The sequence below is a fragment of the Podarcis tiliguerta genome (genome assembly GCF_965153285.1).
Source record: "Podarcis tiliguerta genome assembly, chromosome: 17".
Taxonomy (NCBI): Eukaryota; Metazoa; Chordata; class Lepidosauria; order Squamata; family Lacertidae; genus Podarcis; species Podarcis tiliguerta.
The window spans coordinates 30024843-30051025 of record NC_139550.1 but is presented as its reverse complement, the minus strand read 5'-3'; the positions used below and the strand labels follow the sequence as shown (position 1 = coordinate 30051025).

The 26183-nt window shown below is 45.4% G+C and overlaps 3 protein-coding genes across 9 annotated transcripts; 2 read left to right on the top strand and 1 right to left on the bottom strand.

The window, feature by feature from the left end:
- Positions 1-476: 476 nt before the first annotated feature.
- LOC310667658 (beta-1,3-galactosyltransferase 2-like) lies at positions 477-26122 on the top strand. Of its 7 annotated transcripts, none has more exons than XM_083420470.1 (2): positions 477-495; positions 24074-26070. In XM_083420470.1, the coding sequence occupies exon 2, from the start codon at positions 24152-24154 to the stop codon at positions 25250-25252; it is 1101 nt and encodes a 366-aa protein (XP_083276596.1). In that variant the 5' UTR covers positions 477-495; positions 24074-24151; the 3' UTR covers positions 25253-26070. The 7 variants fall into 7 exon arrangements, 5 of the variants coding, with proteins under 5 accessions (XP_083276596.1, XP_083276594.1, XP_083276592.1 ...); XM_083420468.1 differs by lacking the exon at positions 477-495 and adding an exon at positions 8430-8459; XR_014506325.1 differs by lacking the exons at positions 477-495; positions 24074-26070 and adding exons at positions 18774-19340; positions 22187-22376.
- On the bottom strand, positions 5338-7305 carry LOC310667887 (beta-1,3-galactosyltransferase 1-like). Its single transcript, XM_083420925.1, has 2 exons — positions 6111-7305; positions 5338-5779 (listed from the first exon to the last, which is right to left on the bottom strand). The coding sequence occupies exons 1-2, from the start codon at positions 7206-7208 to the stop codon at positions 5708-5710; spliced, it is 1170 nt and encodes a 389-aa protein (XP_083277051.1). The 5' UTR covers positions 7209-7305; the 3' UTR covers positions 5338-5707.
- LOC310667888 (beta-1,3-galactosyltransferase 1-like) lies at positions 12100-26183 on the top strand (the record flags this gene model as incomplete). Its single annotated transcript, XM_083420926.1, has 2 exons — positions 12100-13207; positions 26122-26183. The coding sequence occupies 2 exons, from the start codon at positions 12100-12102 to the stop codon at positions 26181-26183; spliced, it is 1170 nt and encodes a 389-aa protein (XP_083277052.1).

Here is a 26183-nt window from a genome sequence, read left to right as displayed (position 1 = left end):
AATGTGTGAGAAGCTTCATGCAACGTTTTCAGCAGCAAATAAGGATGCTAACCAGGGAATCCAGAAAATGTTTCCCTCTTCCTCTGTTTAGGTTGCTGAGTTGCAGCACTTCAAATGAAAGTGCAGTGACAGATATGCTCATGGATGTCCACATGGGTATTTCAGGGAGATGCTATGCCACAGCCATATTTGGGACGTTGCAGGAACAGTTGAGGCAGGCACCTTCTCTGGGATAGAGACAACAGAAGGCATTTGCCTGGCAATCCTGGCTGATGGCTCCTATCAGGTCTAGAAAAGGAACATGCGTTGCGCTGTGGTCTAAACCACTGAGCCTCTTGGGCTTGCCAGTCAGAAGGTTGGCAGTTTGAACGCACATGAAGGGGTGAGCTGCTGTTGCTTTGTTCTACTGAAGAGGCCCCTCATGAGGCCGGAGGAACATCGCCCTTTCCACCTGGCCTAGGAGTGAAGCCCACACCCACCAGCCCTACTGAAGAGGTGAATTTTATATATATATATATATATATATATATATATATATATATATATATGGTTCGGTTTCCCCAGCCACTCTGAGTGGCTCCCAACAGAAGGTTAAAAATACATTAAAACATCCATCATTAAAAAGTTCCCTAAACAGGGCTGCCTTCATGAGGCCAGAGGAACATCGCCCGGCTGTGAGGCATGAAGGCCGCTCCCTACAAGGTCCTCTCCACCTGGCCTAGGGGGCAGAGCCCATACTCACCAGCCATACTGAAGAGGCTAATAATAATAATAATAATAATAATAATAATAATTTATTATCTCTACACCGCCCATCTGGCTGGGTTTCCCCAGCCACTCTAAGCGGCTTCCAACAGAAGGTTAAAAATACAGTGGTACCTCGGGTTACATACGCTTCAGGTTACATATGCTTCAGGTTACAGACTCCGCTAACCCAGAAATATTACCTCGGGTTAAGAACTTTGCTTCAGGATGAGAACAGAAATCGTGCTGGGCGATGTTCCTCCGGCCTCATGAGGAGCCTCTTTTGTAGGGCTGGTGAGTGTGGGCCTCACCCCCTAGGCCAAGTAGAAAGGGCCTTGCAGGGAGCAACCTTCACGCCTCACAGCTGGGCAATTTTCCTCCGGCCACATGAAGGCAGCCCTCTTTAGGGAACTCTTTAATGACGGATGTTTTAATATACAGTGGGACCTCAGGTTAAGTACTTAATTCGTTCTGGAGGTTTGTACTTAACCTGAAACTGTTCTTAACCTGAAGCACCACTTTAGCCAATGGGGCCTCCTGCTGCTGCCGCGCCGCTGGAGCACGATTTCTGTTCTCATCCTGAAGCAAAGTTCTTAACCCGAGGTAATATTTCTGGGTTAGCGGAGTCTGTAACCTGAAGCGCATGTAACCTGAAGCGTATGTAACCCGAAGTACTACTGTAGTTATTTATCTCCTTGGCTCGGGGGTCGCATAACTCCACACCCTCCAATATTTCTTCGATGAAGATACGGACGTCCTAAGGAAAAGCACGACATTCCAGGATGAAATAAAAAACCGGGATGACTTCTGTAAATCTGGGACTGTCCCTGGGAAATAAGGACACTGGGAGGGGCTGCTGGGGGTCCTCTCCATCTTTCTACATCCTGGCCCAGTTCATCCACAGCCCCAGACCCCCCTTCTCTCTCTCTATCTCTCTGTCTGCTTAATCCCAACTTATCTGAAGCGCTTAATGGGACCCAACCAAGGCAGGTAGCCCTCCCACAGACCAATTCAAGGACATTTGAAGTTCATTTTTTATAAATACCATATTAGATTTATGTCTGGTTAACTACAACAACAATTTCCCCCTTTTTCTAATTTACACAATATCTTCTTGTTGTTGATCTCTTTTGCTTTCAACATGGGTATTATTTCTTGTTTCTTCTTTTTTGTGTGTCTTGTCTTATTCTGTGCACTTGTAATTAAAAACAAAAACAGTTTTCCTTCAGTCTATGTCACCCAAGCTGAAACCCTAAACCTTTTCTTTCCCTGCCATATATTGAGGAGGAGCCTCACCCCTCCCTGTTTCACACAGTGTTAGTGCTATTGATGACTTCCCTGATGAGCTGATCATGGGATTTAACAGCTTACCTCCCAGGAATTTTTGTAAACAAAATCTGCTTTTAGGTTCTCCATCGGTAGGAGAAAAGAACAGAGGCCACCAGAGAAGCAAAGCAGCTAGTAAGCCTGATATTTATTGAACTGTTGCAACAGGGTGCTCCCCTCACATGCAGGAAAAGAGGAGGACCCAGAATCAAGGTGTGCCCGCCCTTATATAGACATTTTAAATTCCCTGCCCTGGAGCTCAAGACCACCCCTCCATACATCATACATACATCACAGAAGGGGTGTAACCCAAGACCACCCCCCACAAACATCATACCTATATCACAGAAAAGGTGGTCTACAACAGAAATTTGAATGCTGTTGTTTTTCCTGTCTGTCAGGTCATCTGAGAATGCCTTATCTGATTTCCTTTCCTGGTAGTCTGGCCATTCCTTTGAGATGGTGATTACCCAATTCCTGAGACAATGGGAAGGTTCCCTCACCCCCTCCCTCCTTGCAGAGAAAACATTTGGTCAGTTTGGGAGTCAAAATGGTTTCAGGATGCTAAAGTGGTGCTTCAGGTTAAGAAGTTTCAGGTAAGGCATTATCAGGTACCCTGGCAGGCAGGAGAGAAGCAACACTTCCAAATTTCTTTGGAGGCCGCCTCCTTCTGTGATGTATATATAATGTTTTGGGGGGTGGTCTTGGGCTACAGGGTGGGCAATTTCAAAGTTTTTAGAGGGACTTGCACACCATGTTTCAGAGTTCTCCTCCCTCCTGCGTGTGGTGAGTGGGGACCCTGTTACAACTGTTTGGGCGTTCATTAAAAAAAATCAAGTCTGTTCTTGGGATCCCCAGCGTAGCTCCAAGGGCACCACAAGGCCCATTAAGACCCCCCTGCCCCTATCAATTCTTAATGATGAAAATTCAACAGCTGCCCCCCCAAAGCCACTTCAGCAACTTTTGTGTCCTGATTTTCACTGTTTGAAATATGGCAACCTTAGACGAGGTCTCCTCCAGAGACAGTATAAAAACACAAGGGGCTGCCACATGAGAGACAGAGTGCTCAGCCCCCAGCTCACTCACCTGCATACATTTCCTGGTCACCTTTGGTGACCAAGCAAATGGTAAAATAAATACATGCCTGCTCTGCTTTGCCATCATCAATTTCAAAGGAAATCTCATTCAGTGCTCCAGGTATTTGTTCTCTCCCTCCTTGAGGGACCTCTTAGTGGTGCCTTTCTACCCCTCTCCCATTCTGGCATCTCAGTTGAGCACTTACCTGCCCGAGGTGCTGTTCACTCAAGCTTGCCACCTGCCTTTGTCAGCTGCAATTTACCTTTCCCTGGGAGAGTGTGGCACAAGAGGAAGGGACAACGCCTACGTCATGCAGCTAAAACAGAGGGGAGGGAGCAGGGATTCTGCTTCCAGGAGAGTCTTTTTTCCAGGACCATTGAAGCGCCTGGAAGCACTCACCACCTGCATGCCAATCCCATGCTGAATCTCACACACACACCAGAAAAGAAGAACATGCCCCTCAGAACCCAAAGCCAAGCACAAGAACAAGATGAAAGGGATACATTTATTTTATATAAATGTATTTTATATAAATGATTATTTTATATAAATTATATACATGTGCCAATGGGTGTTATCATAATGCATACCCTCCATCATTTCTCCAAATAGGGAGAAGGTCGGCAGTTCGAATCCCCGCAATGGGGTGAGCTCCTGTTCCTCGGTCCTAGCTCCTGCCAACCTAGTAGTTCGAAAGCACGTCAAAGTGCAAGTTGATAAATAGGTACCGCTCCGGAGGGAAGGTAACCGGCGTTTCCATGCTCTGCTCTGGTTTGCCAGAAGCAGCTTCGTCATGCTGGCCACATGACTGGAAGCTGTATGCCGGCTCCCTCGGCCAATAAAGCGAGATGAGCGTCGCAACCCCAGAGTCGGCCATGACTGGACCTAATGGTCAGGGGTCCCTTTACCTTTAAACATTAAAAAACCTCCTCCTTCTGTGATGTATATATAATGTTTTGGGGGGTGGGCTTGGGCTACAGGGTGGGCAATTTAAAAGTTTTTAGAGGGACTTGCACACCATGTTTCAGAGTTCTCCTCCCTCCTGCGTGTGGTGAGTGGGGACCCTGTTACAACAGTTTATTTTCTTTAATAAAGACTAGGCTTACTAGCCGCTTTGCTTCTCAATATACTCTGGTTGGCCTGTGTTATTTTCTCCTACCAATAGGGAACCCGCTTAAGGACTCTATACAGGCTCTGGAATACCCCATAAGGGAAAGGGAGCAGTTTTTTTGCCTATAACACAAGCATCTGTCAGAAGAGAAAGAGTGCACTTTTCTGGAGCCTCAAGGTGCAAGGATTCCCAGCCCAGACTGCAAACCCATTACCATGAGGAGGGAAAGTGATGCTAAATTGTAGCTCATATAGATGTATGTAGGTGCCTCCTGTCCAGCTCTCGTGAGATGTGCTGTTCTGCAGAACGGAGAAAGATTGTGCAGTTAAATGAGAACCTGAAGCTTGAGATACAGAGAGATTTGTGCTTGCCTATGAAACATACTTTCTCAAGAACAACCAACCCCAGAGTTCCTTGTGCATAATAGACTGCATGGAGGAACCGTCGGTGAAAGGCTGGTGAAACTGATCCCAGGGGCACAGTAGAAGCAGGGCTGCCGCTTTACAGGCCCAAAATATATGTTAGAGGTCTACTTCACACCCACGCTGCCATGGCATGCTGTAATTGCAGTTCACAGCTGTTTCTGATGAGCTTTCTCAGAATTTTCCTCCCAAAAGGCTCATTTGGGTTCTTATTAACAAAAATCAGCAACGTGTGTTACTGTTTTTTTGGGCAACACCAGAGTCCTTAAGCGGGTTCCCTATTGGTAGGAGAAAATAACACAGGCGAACCAGAGTATATTTGAGCAGAAGCTGAAAGAAGTTTCAGTAAGTGAAAGTTTCAGGAAGAAGTTTCAGTAAGTTGTTGGAGACTGACAATTTCATTATATCGGTGACCTGGAACATATTCCCACCCGGAGTCTATTCTGGGGTGGCCTCAGGGTATACGAGAAACCTGGCAAGTGGCTTTCTTATATATTAAGAGCTAATAAAACACTTCTCAGATTGTATCATCGTAACCACAGCATTATTTTAGACACTACTTTTCTCCCACTTAGCGGCCCGCAAAGCAACTTACACTAAAGAAACACAAACAATACTAAAAAAAAAAGATATAGATATATAAATAATTTTAAAAAATCAAGTCTGTTCTTGGGATCCCCAGCGTAGCTCCAAGGGCACTACAAGGCCCATTAAGACCCCCCTGCCCCTACCAATTTTTAATGATGAACTAGGCTCTTTTGGCTTAGGGGAGGGTTGGCGTATATGTGCTGCCTGCTTTCTAATGTTTTTTATTTGTTTTGCGGGGTGTAGGTGCTTTAGGGTTGGGGGGGTTCTGGGCATTCCCAGTTCTTCCTCCTCCAAAAACTAGGTGCGTCTTATGGTCTGGTGCATTTTATAGAGTGAAAAATACGGTGCTTTTTCTGAATGCTCTTCCCTGGTTGAGGATTCACCTTTTCAACCTTATATCATCCTTCAAAGAGAACAGGGAATGGCTGGGTTAACAACTTTATGGTGATTCATGTATAAATAATGCTGCGTTGTGTCTTGGGAGAAGCTCTTTGAAAACAGAGTGTGCATATATACAGTGGTGCCCCGCAAGACGAATGCCTCGCAAGACGAATGCCTCGCAAGACGAATGCCTCGCAAGACGAAAAACTCGCTAGACGAAAGAGTTTTCTGTTTTTTTAGTCGTTCCGCAAGATGAATTTCCCTATGGGCTTGCTTCGCAAGACGAAACGTCTTGCGAGTTCTTGTGGGTTTGTTTCCTTTTTCTTAAAGCCGCTAAGCCGTTAATAGCCGCTAAGCCGTTAATAGCCGCTAAGCCGCTAATAGCCGTGCTTCGCAAGACGAAGAAACTGCAAGACGAAGAGACTCGCGGAACGGATAAATTTCGGCTTGCGAGGCACCACTGTATTTATATATATGAAAAAGCAACAGAAGATGACAAATACGTCTTTTGCACAACTGGCAACAACCCAAAGAGGCAGCTCCTTGCAAGTCTGGTTCTGGTCCCGAAAGCCAGGCCAAATCTGCAGCAGCTCCTCTGGCCCGTAGTGATGCACCACCACCACCTTGGAGAACTTGCACTTCTCATACTTGACTTTGTTCACGTTGAAGAGACCCCAGTCGCTGTTTGTCACACTGATGCCCAGCTCATACAGGCAGATTCCCATGAAGGCATCTTCCATGTTAATGACTCTGATGGTCTTTGCTACCTGGTAGATCTTCTTGGCCAGATCCCCAGAGAACACATACCCTGGGCCTGCGCAGTAGGGCGGGTAGGTCTCATTAGGGTACACCTCCCGTGGCACATACCACTTGTAGGCCTTGTCACGCACAGGCTTTGTTTTCCAATAGATGTACCCTGTCATGTAGTTCTTCTTGGGTGGCAGGTGAGGCTGCAGCAGCTGGGACACCATGTAGTTCACATTGAGAAAGATGTCACTGTCTGCCTTCACCACGTAGGTGGCATTGGGGCAGAACTTGCTTATCCACTCCATGCCCATCAGAGTCTTCAGGGTAAGGTTGTTGTAGGTATCCAGGAAGTCCTGCTGAATAATGTCTTTGTGGATGGAACTCTCCTCTTCCAAAAGGGCCTGGAGCGGGTATCCAAATTTTGGGTGGACACCCGTCAGAAAAAGACGAAGAATGGAAACCCCAGGCACTGAGCTTTCGTTGCCCCACGTCTGCCGGATGGCCTGCCTTGTGGCAAAATCCTGGGGCTCAGTTATCACCAGCAGGATCAAGAAAGGGCTCCTCTCCCGGCATTTCTTTGGCTCATTGAGAAGGAACTTATAATCAGTGGAATAGACAACCTCCAAAGGATGCCGCTTGGCCACTGGTGGTGGTGGGGAAATCAGACCAGAGGGCTTGGTCTCCTTTGTCCTGTCCACTGCAAATTCCCATTTGTTCTTTGCAACAAGTAGGAAAAGGAAAATAGAGAAGAAGAGGACCATGGTGAGCAAATGCTGCAGCTTGGTCATGAGAATCTTCCTGGCACCTTCCATACTTTTGGTGGGCAGGAGGAGGGCACTTGCAGACTGTATGTGAGCTGAGAGAGATCCTGGCCAGCTCTGTCCTGTTTCCAATGACAACCTGCAAAAGAGACGCCCAGTGAAAGGGAGAGATGAATTCTGTTCTCTCTCTCTCTCTCTCTTGCTATACCCCACAAAAAACCTTCAGCTCTTTGTTCCAGAACGTAGTGGTTAATTGATTTTTAGTGTGCTTCAAGGTAGGATTGGTTCGTGACCCCATGGACCAGAGCACACCAGGCACTCCTGTCTTCCACTGCCTCCCGCAGTTTGGTCAAACTCATGTTGGTAGCTTCAAGAACCTTTGGCTCCCCCCACTCCGTTCCTTTTGCTGCAGCGCCATCGGTGAGCCGCAGGATCCCGGGACACCCCAATGCTCCTCAAGGGGTTTTGGGGGTAGGCGTATCACCCTCGCACTCTTCTCCTTCACTCCACAAAGCCGAATCTGACATAGCTGTCAGATTTGTGATCTGCCTGCCATGTTGCAGAGACCTGGAAGGGGGAGGTTTTTTAATGTTTAAAGGTAAAGGGACCCCTGACTATTAGGTCCAGTCATGGCCGACTCTGGGGTTGTGACGCTCATCTTGCTTTATTGGCCGAGGGAGCCGGCGTACAGCTTCCAGGTCATGTGGCCAGCATGACGAAGCTGCTTCTGGCAAACCAGAGCAGAGCATGGAAACGCCGTATACCTTCCCTCCGGAGCGGTACCTATTTATCTACTTGCACTTTGACGTGCTTTCGAACTGCTAGGTTGGCAGGAGCTGGGACCGAGCAACAGGAGCTCACCCCATCGCAGGGATTCGAACTTCCGAACTTCTCCCTATTTGGAGAAATGATGGAGGGTATGCATTATGATAACACCCATTGGCACATGTATATAATTTATATAAAATAATCATTTATATAAAATACATTTATATAAAATAAATTTATCCCTTTCATCTTGTTCTTGTGTTTGGCTTTGGGTTCTGAGGGGCATGTTCTTCTTTTTTGGTGTGTGTGTGAGATTCAGCATGGGATTGGCATGCAGGTGGTGAGTCCTTCCAGGTGCTTCAATGGTCCTGGAAAAAAGACTCTCTTGGAAGCGCAGTCTCTGCTCCCTCCCTTCTGTTTTAGCTACATGACGTAGGCGTTGTCTCTTCCCCTTGTGCCACACTCTCCCAGGGAAAGGTAAATTGCACCTGACAAAGGCAGGTGGCAACCTTGAGTGAACAGCACCTCGGGCAGGTAAGTGCTCACCTGAGATGCCGCAAAAAGCACCTCAGAGAAGAGAATGGGAGAGGGGTAGAAAGGCCCTCAAGGAGGGAGAGAACAAATACCTGGAGCACTGAATGAGATTTCCTTTGAAATTGATGATGGCAAAGCAGAGCAGGCATGTATTTATTTAACCATATGCTTGGTCACCAAAGGTGACCAGGAGATGTATGCAGGTGAGTGAGCTGGGGGCTGATCACTCTGTCTCTCATATGGCAGCCCCTTGTGTTTTTATACTGTCTCTGGAGGAGACCTCGTCTAAGGTTGCCATATTTCAAACAGTGAAAATCAGGACACAAAAGTTGCTGAAGTGACTTTGGGGGGCGGCAGCTGCTGAATTTTTGTTGAGGGGAAGTTGTTTGTTGAGCTTTTTGGCAAAATTGCAAAAAAGAAAGAAAAAAAGAAGTGGAACCGCCTGAAAGAAATCACAGGTGTGTCCGGACCATTTCTCCATATTCAGCAGAAAGCTGTTGCTTCTTCTGGTGCAGAAGCAGAAAAGGCAAGTCAGCTCAATCTGAACTGGAGCCAAGACTGAAGTCTGGAGAAGGGCAATAATAATAATAATTTATTTCTACGCCGCCTGTCTGGCTGGGTTTCCCCAGCCACTCTACCCCTATTGTTTTATTGTTTATCCACTATTATTTGCTCTTTTCACCACACAGCATCAATAAAACACAATGTAAAGTTTTGGAGTGTTGATGTACAAGGTTAAAGTCCACACGATCACTTTGTTCCCACATGAAATTGCGCTTCTATTGTCTAACCCAGAGGAAATGATGCCTGAAGTTTGGGGAGAATTAGACTAATGAAGCAAAAACTGATTGGCAGCTAGGGAGAATCGAAATCTCTCATGCCTTGGATGCATCAACCACAGTGAAGATGTCAATTCTTGCAAGGTTTCTTCCTTTTTATTCCAAGTTTTACCAATTGTGATTGCTCCTTAGTGACAGGGTCCAATTCAGAAGTACCCTCAAGCTGTAGACCTGCTCCTTCCAGCAGTTTATAAAACTTATGCACAGCATAGAGAAAGCAGATTGACAAAGCTTTTTATGCCTCTCTAATAACATTTGAACTTGTGGACTTTCTTTTTTTAAAAAATAATATTTTATTAATATTTTCACAAAAAGAAAAATACAAAAATGAAAAATAAAGAACAATTAAAAACATTTCAATCTTTCATGACATATCTTGCATTTGCTTGTTTCTCAGACCTCCCCACACCTCCCCTCTTTGTATTCCAATTTAATTTATTTATTCAGCAAATCCTTTCCCTCTTTACCTTTATCCTTATCTTGATATTAATATATTATGGCTTTAACTTTCCACCTGTTAACATTCCATTTTTGCATATTCTTTCATAACATTATTGCTAAAAACCCCTTAACCTCAATCCAACATCATTCTAATATTCATTAATTTTGCAATATTTCTGTAAATAGTCTTTAAATTTCTTCCAGTCTTCTTCCACCAGCTCTTCTCCCTGGTCTCGGATTCTGCCGGTCATTTCTGCCAATTCCATATAGTCAATCACTTCATCTGCCATTCTTCCAGAGTGGGTAATTCTTGTGTCTTCCAATACTTCGCGATGAGTATTCTTGCTGTTGTTGTAACATACATAAAAAAAGTTCTGTCCTTCTTTGGCACCAATTGGCCGACCATGCCCAGGAGAAAGGCCTCTGGTTTCTTCAGAAAGGTATATTTAAATACCTTTTTCATTTCATTATATATTATCTCCCAGAAAGTCTTGAACCTTGGGCACGTCCACCAAAGCTGAAAGAATGTACCTTCAGTTTCTTTGCATTTCCAACATTTGTTATCGGGCAAATGATAAATTTTTGCTAGCTTGACTGGTGTCATGTACCACCTGTATATCATTTTCATAATATTCTCTCTTAAGGCATTACATGCCGTAAATTTCATACCTGTGGTCCATAACTGTTCCCAGTCAGCCACCATGATGTTATGTCCAACATCTTGTGCCCATTTAATCATAGCAGTTTTTACTGTTTCATCCTGAGTATTCCATTTCAGCAGCAAGTTATACATTTTTGACAAAATCTTAGTTTTGGGTTCTAACAATTCTGAACTTGTGGACTTTCAGTGAAGCTGAATGTTGGAAGATTTAGGACAAATAAAAGAAAGTACTTCTTCTATGTACTTGGAACTCTCACCCCATTATGAGGCAGGACTCGTAATTACTTCGTTTTTCATTAATGGTATTCTGTGGCCAAATATAGCCTATGTAGCCTGCCAATGAGAACAAGTACAGGAGGTTGTTGACATTTCTTCCAGCAATCTTAATTCCAGTTTGGGATTCATCCAGTCCAGCCTTTCGCATGATGGAATCTGCATATAAATTAAATAAGCAGGGAGACAATATACAGCCTTGTCGTACTCCTTTCCCAATTTGGAACCCATCAGTTGTTCCATATCCAGTTCTACCTGTAGCTTCTTCTCCCACATCTCAGGAGACAGATAATTTATCAGTAATTAAATAATTCCACCCAACATGTATAAAGTCTGCCATTTCAGCATCACATATACAATGTGTAAGCTATTCCTGTTTCAGATGAATAAAGTAGCGCTCCAAACATGTTGAGATTTAGACTACCTGTATTGCTCAATTTGCCTCCTGCACCTCATGAATTTTTGTTTGTGCTGCTGCTCTTTCAGTGCATTCCAAATTTTATGGCCTAATTTGGAGGAATTCCATATAGCATAATGGCAATTGTTCCATCAGTGCAAGCTCTTCAGCTTACTAGACACCCTGGCACACACCCAGCTGGGCCCTTTACCCAGAGTTTGCGTTTCCTTTTGGAAGTGAGGCACAGTGGAGACTGTGTGTTCTTTACATGGTTGATTGACACATACATATATACAACCTGAGCCTATGATGGAGAGGGCCGGAGCATAATCACCTCAATAAGTTATTGTTTCTCCCGTAGCCCCAGCTGTGGATCCCAGCAGAAATCAAACATCATGCTCTGCCTCTGTGCCTTTCCAGCCTGCAGCTTTTCCTCTAGTTCACACCACAGACCCCAAAACGTTAACTTTGTCTTTCTAGCTGGGGGAGGGGCCCCACCCATTTGCTGTCTCAAACAGAGCCCCTTCCCTTTCTTTTCCTTTAATGGCTCATCACCCAGGTGATTACCTCATCAGGAAGCTGGTCTGGCTTCTAGTTTAACACTTACTGGATCCAGGAGTTCAGGAGTCTGACACCCACAAACTCATATAACACTTTATTCGGATTCCAATGGATCTGTAAATAGATGGGTTGAGTGAATAATGCCAATCCCTGAGAGTGTATATTTTCCTTCCAGAAACAGATATCAAGGGCAAGAAGGCAGGTGTTATGAGCAGGTCCTGAGCGTGTCGGCAGACTGATTCTATGTGCGTCCAGCCTGATCCCCAAAGCTCCCCTTGTGTGCACGCGCGCGCGCGCACACACACACACACACACACACACACACAGAGAGAGAGAGAACAGAATTCATCTCTCCCTTTCACTGGGCTTCTCTTTTGCAGGTTGTCATTGGAAACAGGACAGAGCTGGCCAGGATCTCTCTCAGCTCACATACAGTCTGCAAGTGCCCTCCTACTGCCCACCAAAAGTATGGAAGGTGCCGGGAAGATTCTCATGACCAAGCTGCAGCATTTGCTCACCATGGTCCTCTTCTTCTCTATTTTCCTTTTCCTACTTGTTGCAAAGAACAAATGGGAATCTGCACTGGAGAGGACAAAGGAGACCAAGCCCTCTGGTCTGATTTCCCCACCACCACCAGTTGCCAAGCGGCATCCCTTAGAGGTTGTCTATTCCACTGATTATAAGTTCCTTCTCAACGAGCCAAAGAAATGCCGGGAGAGGAGCCCTTTCTTGATCCTGCTGGTGATAACTGAGCCCCAGGATTTTGCCACAAGGCAGGCCATCCGGCAGACGTGGGGCAACGAGAGCTCGGTGCCTGGGGTTTCCATTCTTCGCCTTTTTCTGACGGGTGTCCACCCAAAATTTGGATACCTGCTCCAGGCCCTTTTGGAAGAGGAGAGTTCCATCCACAAAGACATTATTCAGCAGGACTTCCTGGATACCTACAACAACCTTACCCTGAAGACTCTGATGGGCATGGAGTGGATAAGCAAGTTCTGCCCCAATGCCACCTATGTGGTGAAGGCAGACAGTGACATCTTTCTCAATGTGAACTACATGGTGTCCCACCTGCTGCAGCCTCACCTGCCACCCAAGAAGAACTACATGACAGGTCACATCTATAGGAATGCAAAGCCTGTGCGTGAAAAGGCTTACAAGTGGTATGTGCCACTGGCGGTGTACCCCAATGAGACCTACCCGCCCTTCTGCGCAGGCCCAGGGTATGTGTTCTCTGGGGATCTGGCCAAGAAGATCTACCAGGTAGCAAAGACCATCAGGGTCATTAACATGGAAGATGCCTTCATGGGAATCTGCCTGTATGAGCTGGGCATCAGCTTGACAAACAGCCCCTCGGGTCTCTTCAATGTGTACAAAGTCAAGTATGAGAAGTGCAAGTTCTCCAAGGTGGTGGTGGTGCATCACTACGGGCCAGAGGAGCTGCTGCAGATTTGGCCTGGCTTTCAGGACCAGAACCAGACTTGCAAGGACCTGCCTCTTTGGGTTGTTGCCAGTTGTGCAAAAGACGTATTTGTCATCTTCTGTTGCTTTTTCATATATATAAAAAAGAAAAAGCACCGTATTTTTCACTCTATAAGACGCACCAGACCATAAGACGCACCTAGTTTTTGGAGGAGGAAGAACTGGGAATGCCCAGAACCCCCCCAACCCTAAAGCACCTACACCCCGCAAAACAAATAAAAAACATTAGAAAGCAGGCAGCACATATACGCCAACCCTCCCCTAAGCCAAAAGAGCCTAGTTCATCATTAAAAATTGGTAGGGGCAGGGGGGTCTTAATGGGCCTTGTAGTGCCCTTGGAGCTACGCTGGGGATCCCAAGAACAGACTTGATTTTTGTAAATAAACGCCTAAACTGTTGTAACAGGGTCCCCACTCACCACACGCAGGAGGGAGGAGAACTCTGAAACATGGTGTGCAAGTCCCTCTAAAAACTTTGAAATTGCCCACCCTGTAGCCCAAGACCACCCCCCAAAACATTATATATACATCACAGAAAGAGGCGGTCTCCAAAGAAATTTGGAAGTGTTGCTTCTCTCCTGCCTGCCGGGGTACCTGATAATGCCTTACCTGAAACTGTTCTTAACCTGAAGCACCACTTTAGCATTCTGATATAAAAAATTTAAGGTCTTATATATATATAATAAATGTTCATAAATGTAACAACCAAGCACGTACATAGATATGTGGACCTCATGTCTGGAGCAGCACAGGAAGACATCCTGAAACCATTTTGACTCCCAAACTGACCAAATGTTTTCTCTGCAAGGAGGGAGGGGGTGAGGGAACCTTCCCATTGTCTCAGGAATTGGGTAATCACCATCTCAAAGGAATGGCCAGACTACCAGGAAAGGCAATCAGATAAGGCATTCTCAGATAACCTGACAGACAGGAAAAACAACAGCATTCAAATTTCTGTTGTAGACCACCTTTTCTGTGATATAGGTATGATGTTTGTGGGGGGTGGTCTTGGGTTACACCCCTTCTGTGATGTATGTATGATTTATGGAGGGGTGGTCTTGAGTTCCAGGGCAGGGAATTTAAAATGTCTATATAAGGGTGGGCACACCTTGATTCTGGGTCCTCCTCTTTTCCTGCATGTGAGGGGAGCACCCTGTTGCAACAGTTCAATAAAGATCAGGCTTACTAGCTGCTTTGCTTCTCTGGTGGCCTCTGTTTCTCCTACCGATGGAGAACTACAAAGCAGATTTTGTTTACAAAAATTCCTGGGAGGTAAGCTGTTAAATCGCATGATCAACTCATCAGGGAAGTCATGAATAGTGCTAAGACTGTGTGAAACAGGGAGGGGTGAGGCTCCTCCTCAATATATGGCAGGGAAAGAAAAGGTTTAGGGTTTCAGCTTGGGTGACATAGACTGAAAGAAAACTGTTTTTGTTTTTAATTACAAGTGCACAGAGTAAGAGAAGACACACAAAAAAGAAGAAACAAGAAATAATACGCATGTTGAAAGCAAAAGAGAACAACAACAAGAAGATATTGTGTAAATTAGAAAAAGGGGGAAATTGTTGTTGTAGTTAACCAGACATTAATCTAATATGGTATTTATAAAAAATGAACTTCAAATGTCCTTGAATTGGTCTGTGGGAGGGTTACTTGCCTTGGTTGGGTCCCATGAAGCGCTTCAGATAAGTTGGGATTAAGCAGACAGAGAGAGAGAAGCCAATGGACTTGGAAGAAGATGCCCCCTGACAGGGACTGGGGGCAGGACTCTGATCTGTGGTCTGGGGCTGTCGATGGACTGGGCCAGGATGTAGAAAGATGGAGAGGACCCCCAGCAGCCCCTCCAAGTGTCCTTATTTTCCAGGGACAGTCCCAGATTTACAGAAGCTGTCCCGGTTTTTGTATTTGATCCCGGAATATCATGCTTTTCCTTAGGACGTCCGTATCTTCATCAAAGAAATATTGGAGGGTATGGAGTTATGCGACCCCCGAGCCAAGGAGATAAATAACTACAGCAGTACCTTGGGTTACATACGCTTCAGGTTACATGTGCTTCAGGTTACAGACTCTGCTAACCCAGAAATAGTACCTCGAGTTAAGAACTTTGCTTTAGGATGAGAACAGAAATCACGCAGCAGCAGCGCAAGGCCCCATTATCTAAAGTGGTGCTTCAGGTTAAGAACAGTTTCAGGTTAAGTACGGACCTCGGGAATGAATGAAGTACTTAACCTGAGGTACCGCTGTATACAGTACAACCTTTAGAAGACATTTGAAGGCAGCCCAGTATGGGGAAGTTTTTAAATGTTTGTTTTATTATGTTTTCATATATGCTGGAAGCTGCCCAGAGTGGCTGGGACAACCCAGTCAGATGGGCAGGGTATAAATAATAAAATGATTACAGTCATACCTCGGGTTAAATATGCTTCGCGTTGAGCGCGTTCGAGTTGCACTCCTCGGCAACCCGGAAGTAACGGAGTGCGTTACTTCTGGGTTTTGCCGCTTGCGCATGCGCAGACGCTCAAAATGAAGTCACGTGCATGCGCAGAAGCGGCGAAACGCAACGCGCGTGTGCACAGACGTGCTGTCGCTGGTTACATTTACCTCTAGATGCGAACGGGGCTCCGGAACGGATCCCGTTCGTATCTAGAGGTACCACTGTATTATGGAATAGGATGTCACGTCTGTATTTTCAACCGAGAAATGTTGGAGGGTGTGCTTAGTGAGAAAGCAGATTTGATCCTGGAATTGTGTCTTGATGTGGCTGCAGAGATTGTTTCGGGACTGGGGTGCGAGTTTAGAGCTTCTGACCCACAACCAGAGGGGAGGCCAAAGCAAAACAGATGAGGTCCAGGAAGATTAATTTACTTGGACCGAGAAATTTGTGATGATATCAAGACAAGGAACTCTGTGGGGGCCCCAGCATAAAAGACCATGCAAGCAGCTGCCCACCGGGGGAGCAGGGCAGAGGTTTGAGTCTGTTATCTAAGACTCTTTTACTTTTCCTGCTGGTCTTAGCAATGGATTTTGTAGCACAATGCTTTTTTGCATGTTTATATTTTTTTTACTTTTTAATGTGATTTTTTAGAAAAGGAAGAATTGCTCTGGTAACTCTTGGTGTGTTTGAAAGCTACCTTAGAGGTGCTGCTCTGACTGAACTATGAACAAAGGAGGGAGGAGGAAGCCTGGAGAATTCCTGAGATACTGGAAAATGCCTCTACAACACCCATCATCCCTAGCTAGCAGGACCAGTGGCCAGGGATTCATGGGAGTTGTAGTCCAAAAACAGCTGGAGACCCACGCTTTCTCTATGCTATGCATAAGTTTTATAAACTGCTGAAAGGAGCAGGTCTACAGCTTGAGGGTACTTCTGAATTGGACCCTGTCATTCAGGAGCAATCACAATTGGTAAAACGTGGAATAAAATGGAAGAAACCTTGCAAGACTTGACATCTTCACTGTGGTGATGCATCCAAGGCATGAGAGATTTAGATTCCCCCGAGTTTTCATTTTCTGTTTGCTCTGCCAGAACAAGAGAACAAAATTTATTTTCCTTACAGTTACATGTTCCCAAATACTTTAGTTATCAAAGGGAAACGTTGAAGCTAGCAAAGTTGCAAATCAGATTTTGCTTCATTAGTCTAATTCTCCCCAAACTTCAGGCATCATTTCCTCTGGGTTAGACAACGAAAGCGCAATTTCATGTGGGAAGAAAGTGATCGTATGGATTTTAACCTTGTATAGCAACACTCCAAAACTTTACATTGTGTTTTATTGATGCTGTTAAGGGTTCGATAGAAATAGCAAACAATAAAACAATAGCCGGGCGATGATCCTCCGGCCTCATGAGGAGCCTCTTCAGTGGAGCTGGGTGAGTCTGGGCCCTGCCCCCTAGGCCAAGTGTAGTATCCAAACAAACCCCTGTCATGCAAAAGAGAACGTCAACAATGTTTAGGCCACACGATGACCACATGCATACTTCATAGACAATCTTTATAGAATTCCTTCAAACAATAACAACTTTAAAATGGAATCTCAGTCTCAAAGTCTCTGAAAATCTTTTAATGAAGCGAGGTACCAAACTTTGTATTATGAAAGATAAGCTGTGAAGCTTTGTGTATTCAGCAAATATAATGTCCAACACTGAACAGAGATTCCGGATACTGACTGCCGTTTCGTAGATCTTTGTCAGCGCGGTGGGAGAATGTAGAATTCTTTCATAAACTGAAAATAAAATTTTACAGACTATGACCTGCGTGACATATCACTTTACAAAAATTATAAAATGTAATACAAACAGTAATGAAAAAGAGTACATACCCCATCTTATTTCGAATGAATATACGTGAGTGAAAATATCAAACGCTGTGGAGCAGTGCTCATGTAATAATGTAGTCACTGTAACTAACAATATTTTTTGAGAAACATCTAAAGCCAACTCCAGGTGATGCTAATAACAATGAGTTTGAGTTTAAAGGTACAGTGCAAAGTAACAATACAAATACAAGGAGACTGAGATTAAAGAACCAGTACAAAGAAAATACAAATAATCAAATGAAACAATTAAGAAACAACTCAAGAGTTAAGAGACATTATATTATGTGTTCTTATGGAGCGAATGCAGGCTGTGCAGCTATCCCAGAAGCTGTGCTGGTCCCGTGGGCTAACCGAGAGGCGAGGTCCGAGTCCAGTCCGAGGTCGAAGGTGCAGTATGGAGGCAGTCCGTCAAAGCTGATGCTGGGTCGTCAGGTGAGGTCAGGAGCTCTGGCAGAGAGGCAGGACAGGGTGCAGTCAGGAACAGGCTACTAACAACGTTGCTCCCGCAACTTGGGACTGGGGCTAGCTGGCTTTTATCTGTCCCGATGCGCAGGGTGGCCCCGGTCCACAGGTGACTCGCCTCTCCTGGCCTGGAGGCGAGCACTCCTCCTGCGGGAACTTAGTTCCCTCCGCCTCTCTGCCCTGAGCCTCAGCAGCTCAGGAGAGGCTGGAGGGTTACCGGACCCAGAGGCAACCTCAGCTTCCCCTGACGGGGCTGAGAGTGGAGCAACTGCAGGCAATGGGTCCTCCATCACCTCAGGAGCCAGAGCAGACTCAGCTGGTACCTATACCTGAGGATCCAGCACAGGTGAGGACCCTTCAGGCTCAAGCCCCAGCCCCGGCTCAGCTGGTTCTGGAGGCGGGGAATCCTGTGCAGGCTGGGATTCCTCAGGTTCAGCCTCCGAATCCCAGGCCATCACAGAAGCCAGAACAGCAAGGACTTTGTAGGACTTTGATTTTAGAACTGTGCTTGTTTTATTTGGCCATACTCGGCCATGTTCGTTGGTGCAGAGGGGGCAAAGGCTAAAAAATGTAGGCATCCAAGACAAACTGAAGTGAGTTGATGGAGGGAATTTTCCTAAAGGGGGAAAGAGGGGAGAAGAGCAGTCCAGCTTCTGACGCCATAGCAACACCTAGTGGCAAAATCAGGCATTTTGAGTACCTTGACACTTTTGCCTGTTCTTTTACTGGAAAAAGGGAAGGGGCAATGCTGACTAGAGCTGGTGCAAATGCAAGCTAAGAGATTTAGTTAAAGTTAAACAAAAAAGAGCTGCTTTTTGGCAGTATGCCCTTCAAAATGGCTGAAAATATAATAGTTTCGATTTTAAAAAATACATTGCACACAGCTCAACAGCAATATTCCATCGTGTTTACAGCAATATTCCATCGTGTGAGAAGCTTCGTGCAACTTCTTCAGCAGCAAATAATGATGCTAAACAGGGAATCCAGAAAATGTTTCCATCTTCCTCTGTTTAGGTTGCTGAGCTGCAGCACTTCAAATGAAAGTGCAGTCACAGATATGCTCATGGATGTCCACATGGGTATTTCAGGGAGAAGCTATGCCACAGCCATCTTTGGGACGTTGCAGGAACAAGTGAGGCAGGCACCTTCTCTGGGATAGAGACAACAGAAGGCATTTGCCTGGCAATCCTGGCTGATGGTTCCCATTAGGTCTAGAAAAGGAACATGTGTTGCGCTGTGGTCTAAACCACTGAGCCTCTTGGGCTTGCCAGTCAGAAGGTTGGCAGTTTGAATGCACATGAAGGGGTGAGCTCCTGTTGCTCTGTTCTACTGAAGAGGCTCCTCATGAGGCCGGAGGAACATCGCCCGGCTGTGAGGCATGAAGGCCGCTCCCCACAAGGCCCTTTCCACCTGGCCTAGGGGGTGAGGCCCACACTCACCAGCCCTACTGAAGAGGTGAATTATTATTATTAATTAATTAATTAATTAATTAATTATATCTACCCTGCCTATCTGGTTGGGTTTCCCCAGCCACTCTGAGTGGCTTCCAACAGAAGGTTAAAAATACATTAAAACATCAGTCATTAAAAACTTCCCTAAACTGGGCTGCCTTCATGAGGCCGGAATAACATCGCCCGGCCGTAAGTATGAAGGCCGCTCCCTGCAAGGCCCTGTCCACCTGGCCTAGGGGGTGAGGCCCAGACTCACCCAGCCCTACTAAAGAGGCTAATAATAATAATAATAATAATAATTTATTATCTCTACAACGCCCATCTGGCTGGGTTTCCCTCATGAGGCCGGAGGAACATTGCCCGGCTGTGAGGCGTGAGGGCCTCTCCCTGCAAGGCCCTCACCAGCCCTCCTGAAGAGGTGAATTTATTATTATTATTATTATTATTATTATTATTAACCCCGCCCATCTGGCTGGGTTTCCCCAGCCACTCTAAGCGGCTTCCAACAGAAGGCTAAAAATACATTAAAACATCTGTCGTTAAAAACTTCCCTAAAGAGGGCTGCCTTCATGAGACCGGAGGAAAATCACCTGACTGTGAGGCATGAAGGCCGCTCCCTGAAAAGCCCTGTCCTCTGGCATAGGGGGCAGGGCCCAGACTCACCCAGCCCTACTAAAGAGGCTAATAATAATAATAATAATAATAATAATTTATTATCTCTACACCGCCCATCTAGCTGGGTTTCCCCAGCCACTCTAAGTGGCTTTCAACAGAAGGTTAAAAATACATTAAAATATCCGTCATTAAAAACTTCCCTAAACAGGGCTGCCTTCATGATTCCAGAGGAACATTGCCCAGCTGTGGGGCGTGAAGGCCACTCCCTGCAAGACCCTTTCCACCTGGTCTAGGGGGTGAGGTCCACCAGCCATACTGAAGAGGTGAATTATTATTATTATAATATGGACACAGTGATCCATGCGATGGTCACCTCCAGGCTTGACTACTGTAATTCGCTCTACGCAGGGCTGCCCTTGAAGCTGTCCCAGAAACTCCAGCGGGTGCAGAATGCTGCAGCGAGGCTCTGTAGCACCCTGCTTGTGGTTAACGCTTAGCTGGAATGAAATATTCAACGCAGCAATAGAGAAATTAAAATAATAATTTATTTGTCAGACAAATAAATGATTGGCACAGTGGTATATTTACCAAAAGCTCTGCACACTCCAGCCCTGGTGACCAGCACTTATATTCCCTCAGCCCAGCCTCCTTACTCCTCCTTTGGCTGCCTCTGTCCAATCAGCCTGGTTGAAATTACTATTGGCTGTTTGCTAGAACCAATCATAAAAGATACACCCATTTCCTATTACCTTTTATGGGAGACAAAGAGCTATATTTCCTTCTATCAATCTCTTACATTTGCCTTGACAAGGCGTCTTAAATATCAGATCACCCTTTGCTCTTTGCTCTTCTGCTCTTTGCTCTTCTGCCCTTGGCAACAGGGGCAAATGGCTAAAACAGATGGCTCATGGTTTCAAATTTTGTCATATAAACAGAGGTCTTGGGTTCACCTTCTCACACACCATCAATGAAATAAGAATCTAACATAAGAATCTAACATCTCTTACTTTCTACATTCTTTTGTATAGTTACATTAAAATCAGTACATATATATAGATTGATTTTTAGAAGGGAAGAACTTATTAAAAATCAAGTTTCTAAAATGACCAAAAGAACAAGAACTGTTTCCAAAGTGACCCAAAAAAACAACAACCTCAGAGCAGTTTCTCTTCCTCACCAGGCAGCAGCTGTTGTTGCTTTTAGCTCTTTGCCTTTTAACCTTCTCAGGATACCTTAAACCATGTTTTGATGGGAGGCACTATTTACCAACTCTAATTAGTGTTTTTGCAGCTTGGATTGTATTCTGTAATTCGTATGACCTTTTGTTCCCAGCTTTTGCTCCTTTTTACAACTTTGAGGTACTGCAACAAATCAATGAGGGGCCCTTGTTCAGGAGTCAGGAGAATAAACAAAAAGACTCTCAGCCAGGTGGTTTCTGCCTGGCCTGGAGCAAGCATTTGGAGCAAGCATTTGGAGCAAGCATCTACAAATATATTTTTAAGCTTATTTTAAAATACAGATCTTTGATCAGATGCCTCAGCTCCTCACGGGGTCTCTGCCATGGGAGCATATCCACCCAGTGCTTTTCAAGCTGCACTGGCTCCCGGTGGAGTACAGGGTCAGATTTAAGGTGCTGCTTTTGACCTTTAAAGCCCTTCACGGCCTAGGACCCTCGTACCTACGGGACCACCTCTCCCGGCATGCCGCACAGAGGAGCTTAAGGTCCATAAATAGCAACACCCTAGAGGTCCCGGGCCCTAAGGAAGTTAGATTGGCTTCAACCAGAGCCAGGGCCTTTTCAACACTGGCTCCAGCCTGGTGGAACGCTCTGTTTCATGAGACCATGCAGGATTTGATATCTTTCCGCAGGGCCTGTAAGACAGAGTTGTTCTGCCTGGCCTTTGGCTCAGAATCAGTTTGATTCTCTCCCCCTCTTTCTTTTTGCTTTCCCCTCCCTTGAAGCGATTGTTCCCTAATTGTTTTAATGTTGTATCTTAATCTTTTAAATTGTATTTTAATCAACTTTTTATTATTGGTTGTTAGGGAGGGCGGGGTATAAATAAATTTATTGTTGTTGTTGTTGTTGTTATTATTATTATTATTATTATTATTATTATTATTATTATTATATCTACCCCGCCCATCTGGTTGGGTTTTTCCAGCCACTCTGAGTGGGTTCCAACAGAAGGTTAAAAATACATTGAAACATCAGTCATTAAAAACTTCCCTAAACAGGGCTGCCTTCATGAGGCCGGAGGAACATCGCCCAGCTGTGAGGCATGAAAGCCACTCCCTGCAAGGCCCTGTCCCCCTGGCCTAGGGGGTGAGGCCCAGACTCACCAGCCCTACAAAAGAGGCTCCTCATGAGGCCGGAGGAACATCGTCCGGCTGTTGTTTTATTGTTTTATTGATTTAATATGCTGTAAACCACGGTGGCGCTGTGGGTAAAACCTCAGTGCCTAGGACTTGCCGATCGTATGGTCGGCAGTTCGAATCCCCGTGGCGGGGTGAGCTCCCGTCGTTCGGTCCCAGCTCCTGCCCACCTAGCAGTTCGAAAGCACTCCTAAGTGCAAGTAGATAAATAGGTACCGCTTTATAGCGGGAAGGTAAACGGCGTTTCCGTGTGCTGGTGCTGGCTCGCTAGCTGCAGCTTCGTCACGCTGGCCACGTGACCCGGAAGTGTCTTTGGACGGCGCCGGCTCACGGCCTCTAGAGTGAGATGAGCACACAACCCTAGAGTCCAACACGACTGGCCCATACGGGCAGGGGTACCTTTACCTTTACCTAAACCACTTTGAGATTTTTATTAAAAATATAAAGCAGTATAGAAATTAAATAATTAAAAAAGGGTATCCACTATTATTTGCTCTTTCCATTGAACCCTTAACAGCACCAAAAAAACACAATGTAAACTTTTGGAGTGTTGATATACAAGGTTAAAGTCCAGGTGATCACTTTGTTCTCAAATGAAATTGTGCTTTCATTGTCTAACCCAGAGGAAATGATGCCTGAAGTTTGGGGAGAATTAGATTAATGAAGCAAAATCTGATTTGCAACTTTGCTAGCTTCAACGTTTCCCTTTGATAACTAAAGTATTGGGAACATGTAAGGCACTGAGGGATTTTACTTTCTTGGGCTCCATGATCACTGCAGATATGTAATCACCTGAAAGAATCAATTAGGCCTAGGATTAAATTGGGATTAAATATATAAATAAGAAAATGTACGAAAAATTAGGAAATATGATTATGACTGTGATATGGTTTATGAAATAATGATATTGGAAACTGCTATATATAATTACTAAGAAATTCAAATGGAAGAGATTTGAAGAAGTCAAATAATATGTTTATGAAGATGGATCTTAATTAATTAATTAAGTTTTAGTCAAGTGATGATTTGTTCTATTGTATGTTTTCTATTCTTTTTTCCTTGTCTTTTTTTTTTCTTTTTTCGGTTTCACTCATTTTTTCTTTTTCGTTATGTTCATATATGGAAAATAATAAATATTATTGTGAAAAAAAGAAAAGAAGTTATTGTTTCTCCCGTAGCCCCAGCTGTGGATCTCAGCAGAAATCAAACATCATGCTCTGCCTCTGTGCCTTTCCAGCCTGCAGCTTTTCCTCTAGTTCACACCACAGTCCCCAAAACGTTAACTTTGTCTTTCTAGCTGGGGGAGGGGCCCCACCCATTTGCTGTCTCAGACAGAGCCCCTTCCCTTTCTTTTCCTTTAATGGCTCATCACCCAGGTGATTACCTCACCAGGAAGCTGGTCTGGCTTCTAGTTTAACACTTACTGGATCCAGGAGTTCAGGAGTCTGACACCCACAAACTCATATAACACTTTATTCGGATTCCAATGGATCTGTAAATAGATGGGTTGAGTGAATAATGCCAATCCCCGAGAGTGCATATCTTCCTTCCAGAAACAGATTGCAAGGGCAAGAAGGCAGGTGTTATGTGCAGGTCTTGAGTGTGTCGGCAGTTGGAAGACTGATTCTCCGTGCACCCAGCCTGATCCCCAAAGCTCCCCTTGTGTGCACGCGTGCATGCACGCATGCACACACACACACACACACAGAACAGAATTCATCTCCCTTTCACTGGGCTTCTCTTTTTCAGGTTGCCTTTGGAAACGGGACACAGCTGGCCAGGATCTCTCCCCCACCCACATAGCCTGCAGGTGAAGGTGCCAGGAAGATGCTCATGACCAAGCTGCAGAATCTGCCCACTGTGGTCCTCTTCTGCTCTATTTTCCTTTTCCTACTTGTTGCAAAGAACAAATGGGAGTCTCTTGAGACGCTTTTCTCACCGCATGACATCAAGCTCAAGGGCGGCCCAGATTCCACAGGCGATCGTAAAAATGCCCTGGTATTTGAATGGGAATCTGCACTGGAGAGGACAAAGGAGACCAAGCCCTCTGGTCTGATTTTACCACCACCACCAGTGGCCAAGCGGCATCCCTTAGAGGTTATCTATTCCACTGATTATAAGTTCCTTCTCAATGAGCCAAAGAAATGCCAGGAGAGGAGCCCTTTCTTGATCCTGCTGGTGATAACTGAGCCCCAGGATTTTGCCACAAGGCAGGCCATCCGGCAGACGTGGGGCAACGAAAGCTCAGTGCCTGGGGTTTCTATTCTTCGTCTCTTTCTGACGGGTGTCCACCCAAAATTTGGATACCCGCTCCAGGCCCTTTTGGAAGAGGAGAGTTCCATCCACAAAGACATTATTCAGCAGGACTTCCTGGATACCTACAACAACCTTACCCTGAAGACTCTGATGGGCATGGAGTGGATAAGCAAGTTCTGTCCCAAAGCCACCTACGTGGTGAAGGCAGACAGTGACATCTTTCTCAATGTGAACTTCATGGTGTCCCACCTGCTGCAGCCTCACCTGCCACCCAAGAAGAACTACATGACAGGTCACATCTATAGGAATGCAAAGCCACTGCGTGACAAGGCCTATAAGTGGTATATGCCACGGGAGGTGTACCCCAATGAGACCTACCCGCCCTACTGCGCAGGCCCAGGGTATGTGTTCTCTGGGGATCTGGCCAAGAAGATCTACCAGGTAGCAAAGACCATCAGGGTCATTAACATAGAAGATGCCTTCATGGGTATCTGCCTGTATGAGCTGGGCATCAGCGTGACAAACAGCCCCTCGAGTCTCTTCAATGTGTACAAAGTCAAGTATGAGAAATGCAAGTTCTCCAAGGTGGTGGTGGTGCATCACTACGGGCCAGAGGAGCTGCTGCAGATTTGGCCTGGCTTTCAGGACGAGAACCAGACTTGCAAGAGTTAAGAGGGAGGGAGTTGAACAGCCTCTTGTGGAGAAGTTGGCATAGAGGACTGGCAACATGCGGGCATGTTCCTGTACAATGGACAAATCCATGCCAACAAATTGCAATGAGGAAAGGGAAGGATGGCTCAGAGAAGAAGGAAGATTCTGTGCTTGTCAAAATCGGTATTTATGCCCTCAGAAGCGAGCTGGCCCCACATAACGTGCTCATCGTGCCGTGTGGTTCATTCCCATTCATACGGCTCTCCTCCCTGTAGAATCTCTGCAGCTGCCCATAGCGACTTGTTGGGTCTGCTCTGAACTGACCACTGTGCTTGACAACCTCAGAGTTTTGAGATCATCACAGCCACCACCTCACCAACTGGAAGAGAGCAACCCTCAGGCCATGCAGGTGTGGCACTACGTAGCCATGCTTAGGATTGGCACTACGTAGGATTGTCATACGTCCAGGAATTCCCAGAAATATCCTCTTTTGGCGGTCCTAAATGCCCATCTGGGGGAATTTTACATTTTAAAGCAATTGTTCGGGATTTTGGGTTTTTTAATATATATACATTTTTTTGTGTGCAAGCAGTTCTGTATGTTTACCTCTTGAAATATGGCAACCAAAAAAAGCTCAACAATTTTTGTGTCTGCAAACCCTACACTAGGGCAATGCAGAGTTCACCTTTTCCAACATGTTGAAATGCAGCCTGGGCATCTTTAGAGTAATTTAAAGCAGATCAGTAGAAGTTTCCTTCACAGTAGGAAGCCATACTCCACATAGGACCTGCCTCTTTGGGCTGTTGCCAGTTGTGCAAAAGACTTATTTGTCATCTTCTGTGCTTTTTCATATTTATAAATATATATATATGCACACACACATACACTGTCTGTTTTCAAAGAGCTTCTCCCAAGACACAACGCAGCATTATTTATACATGAATCACCATAA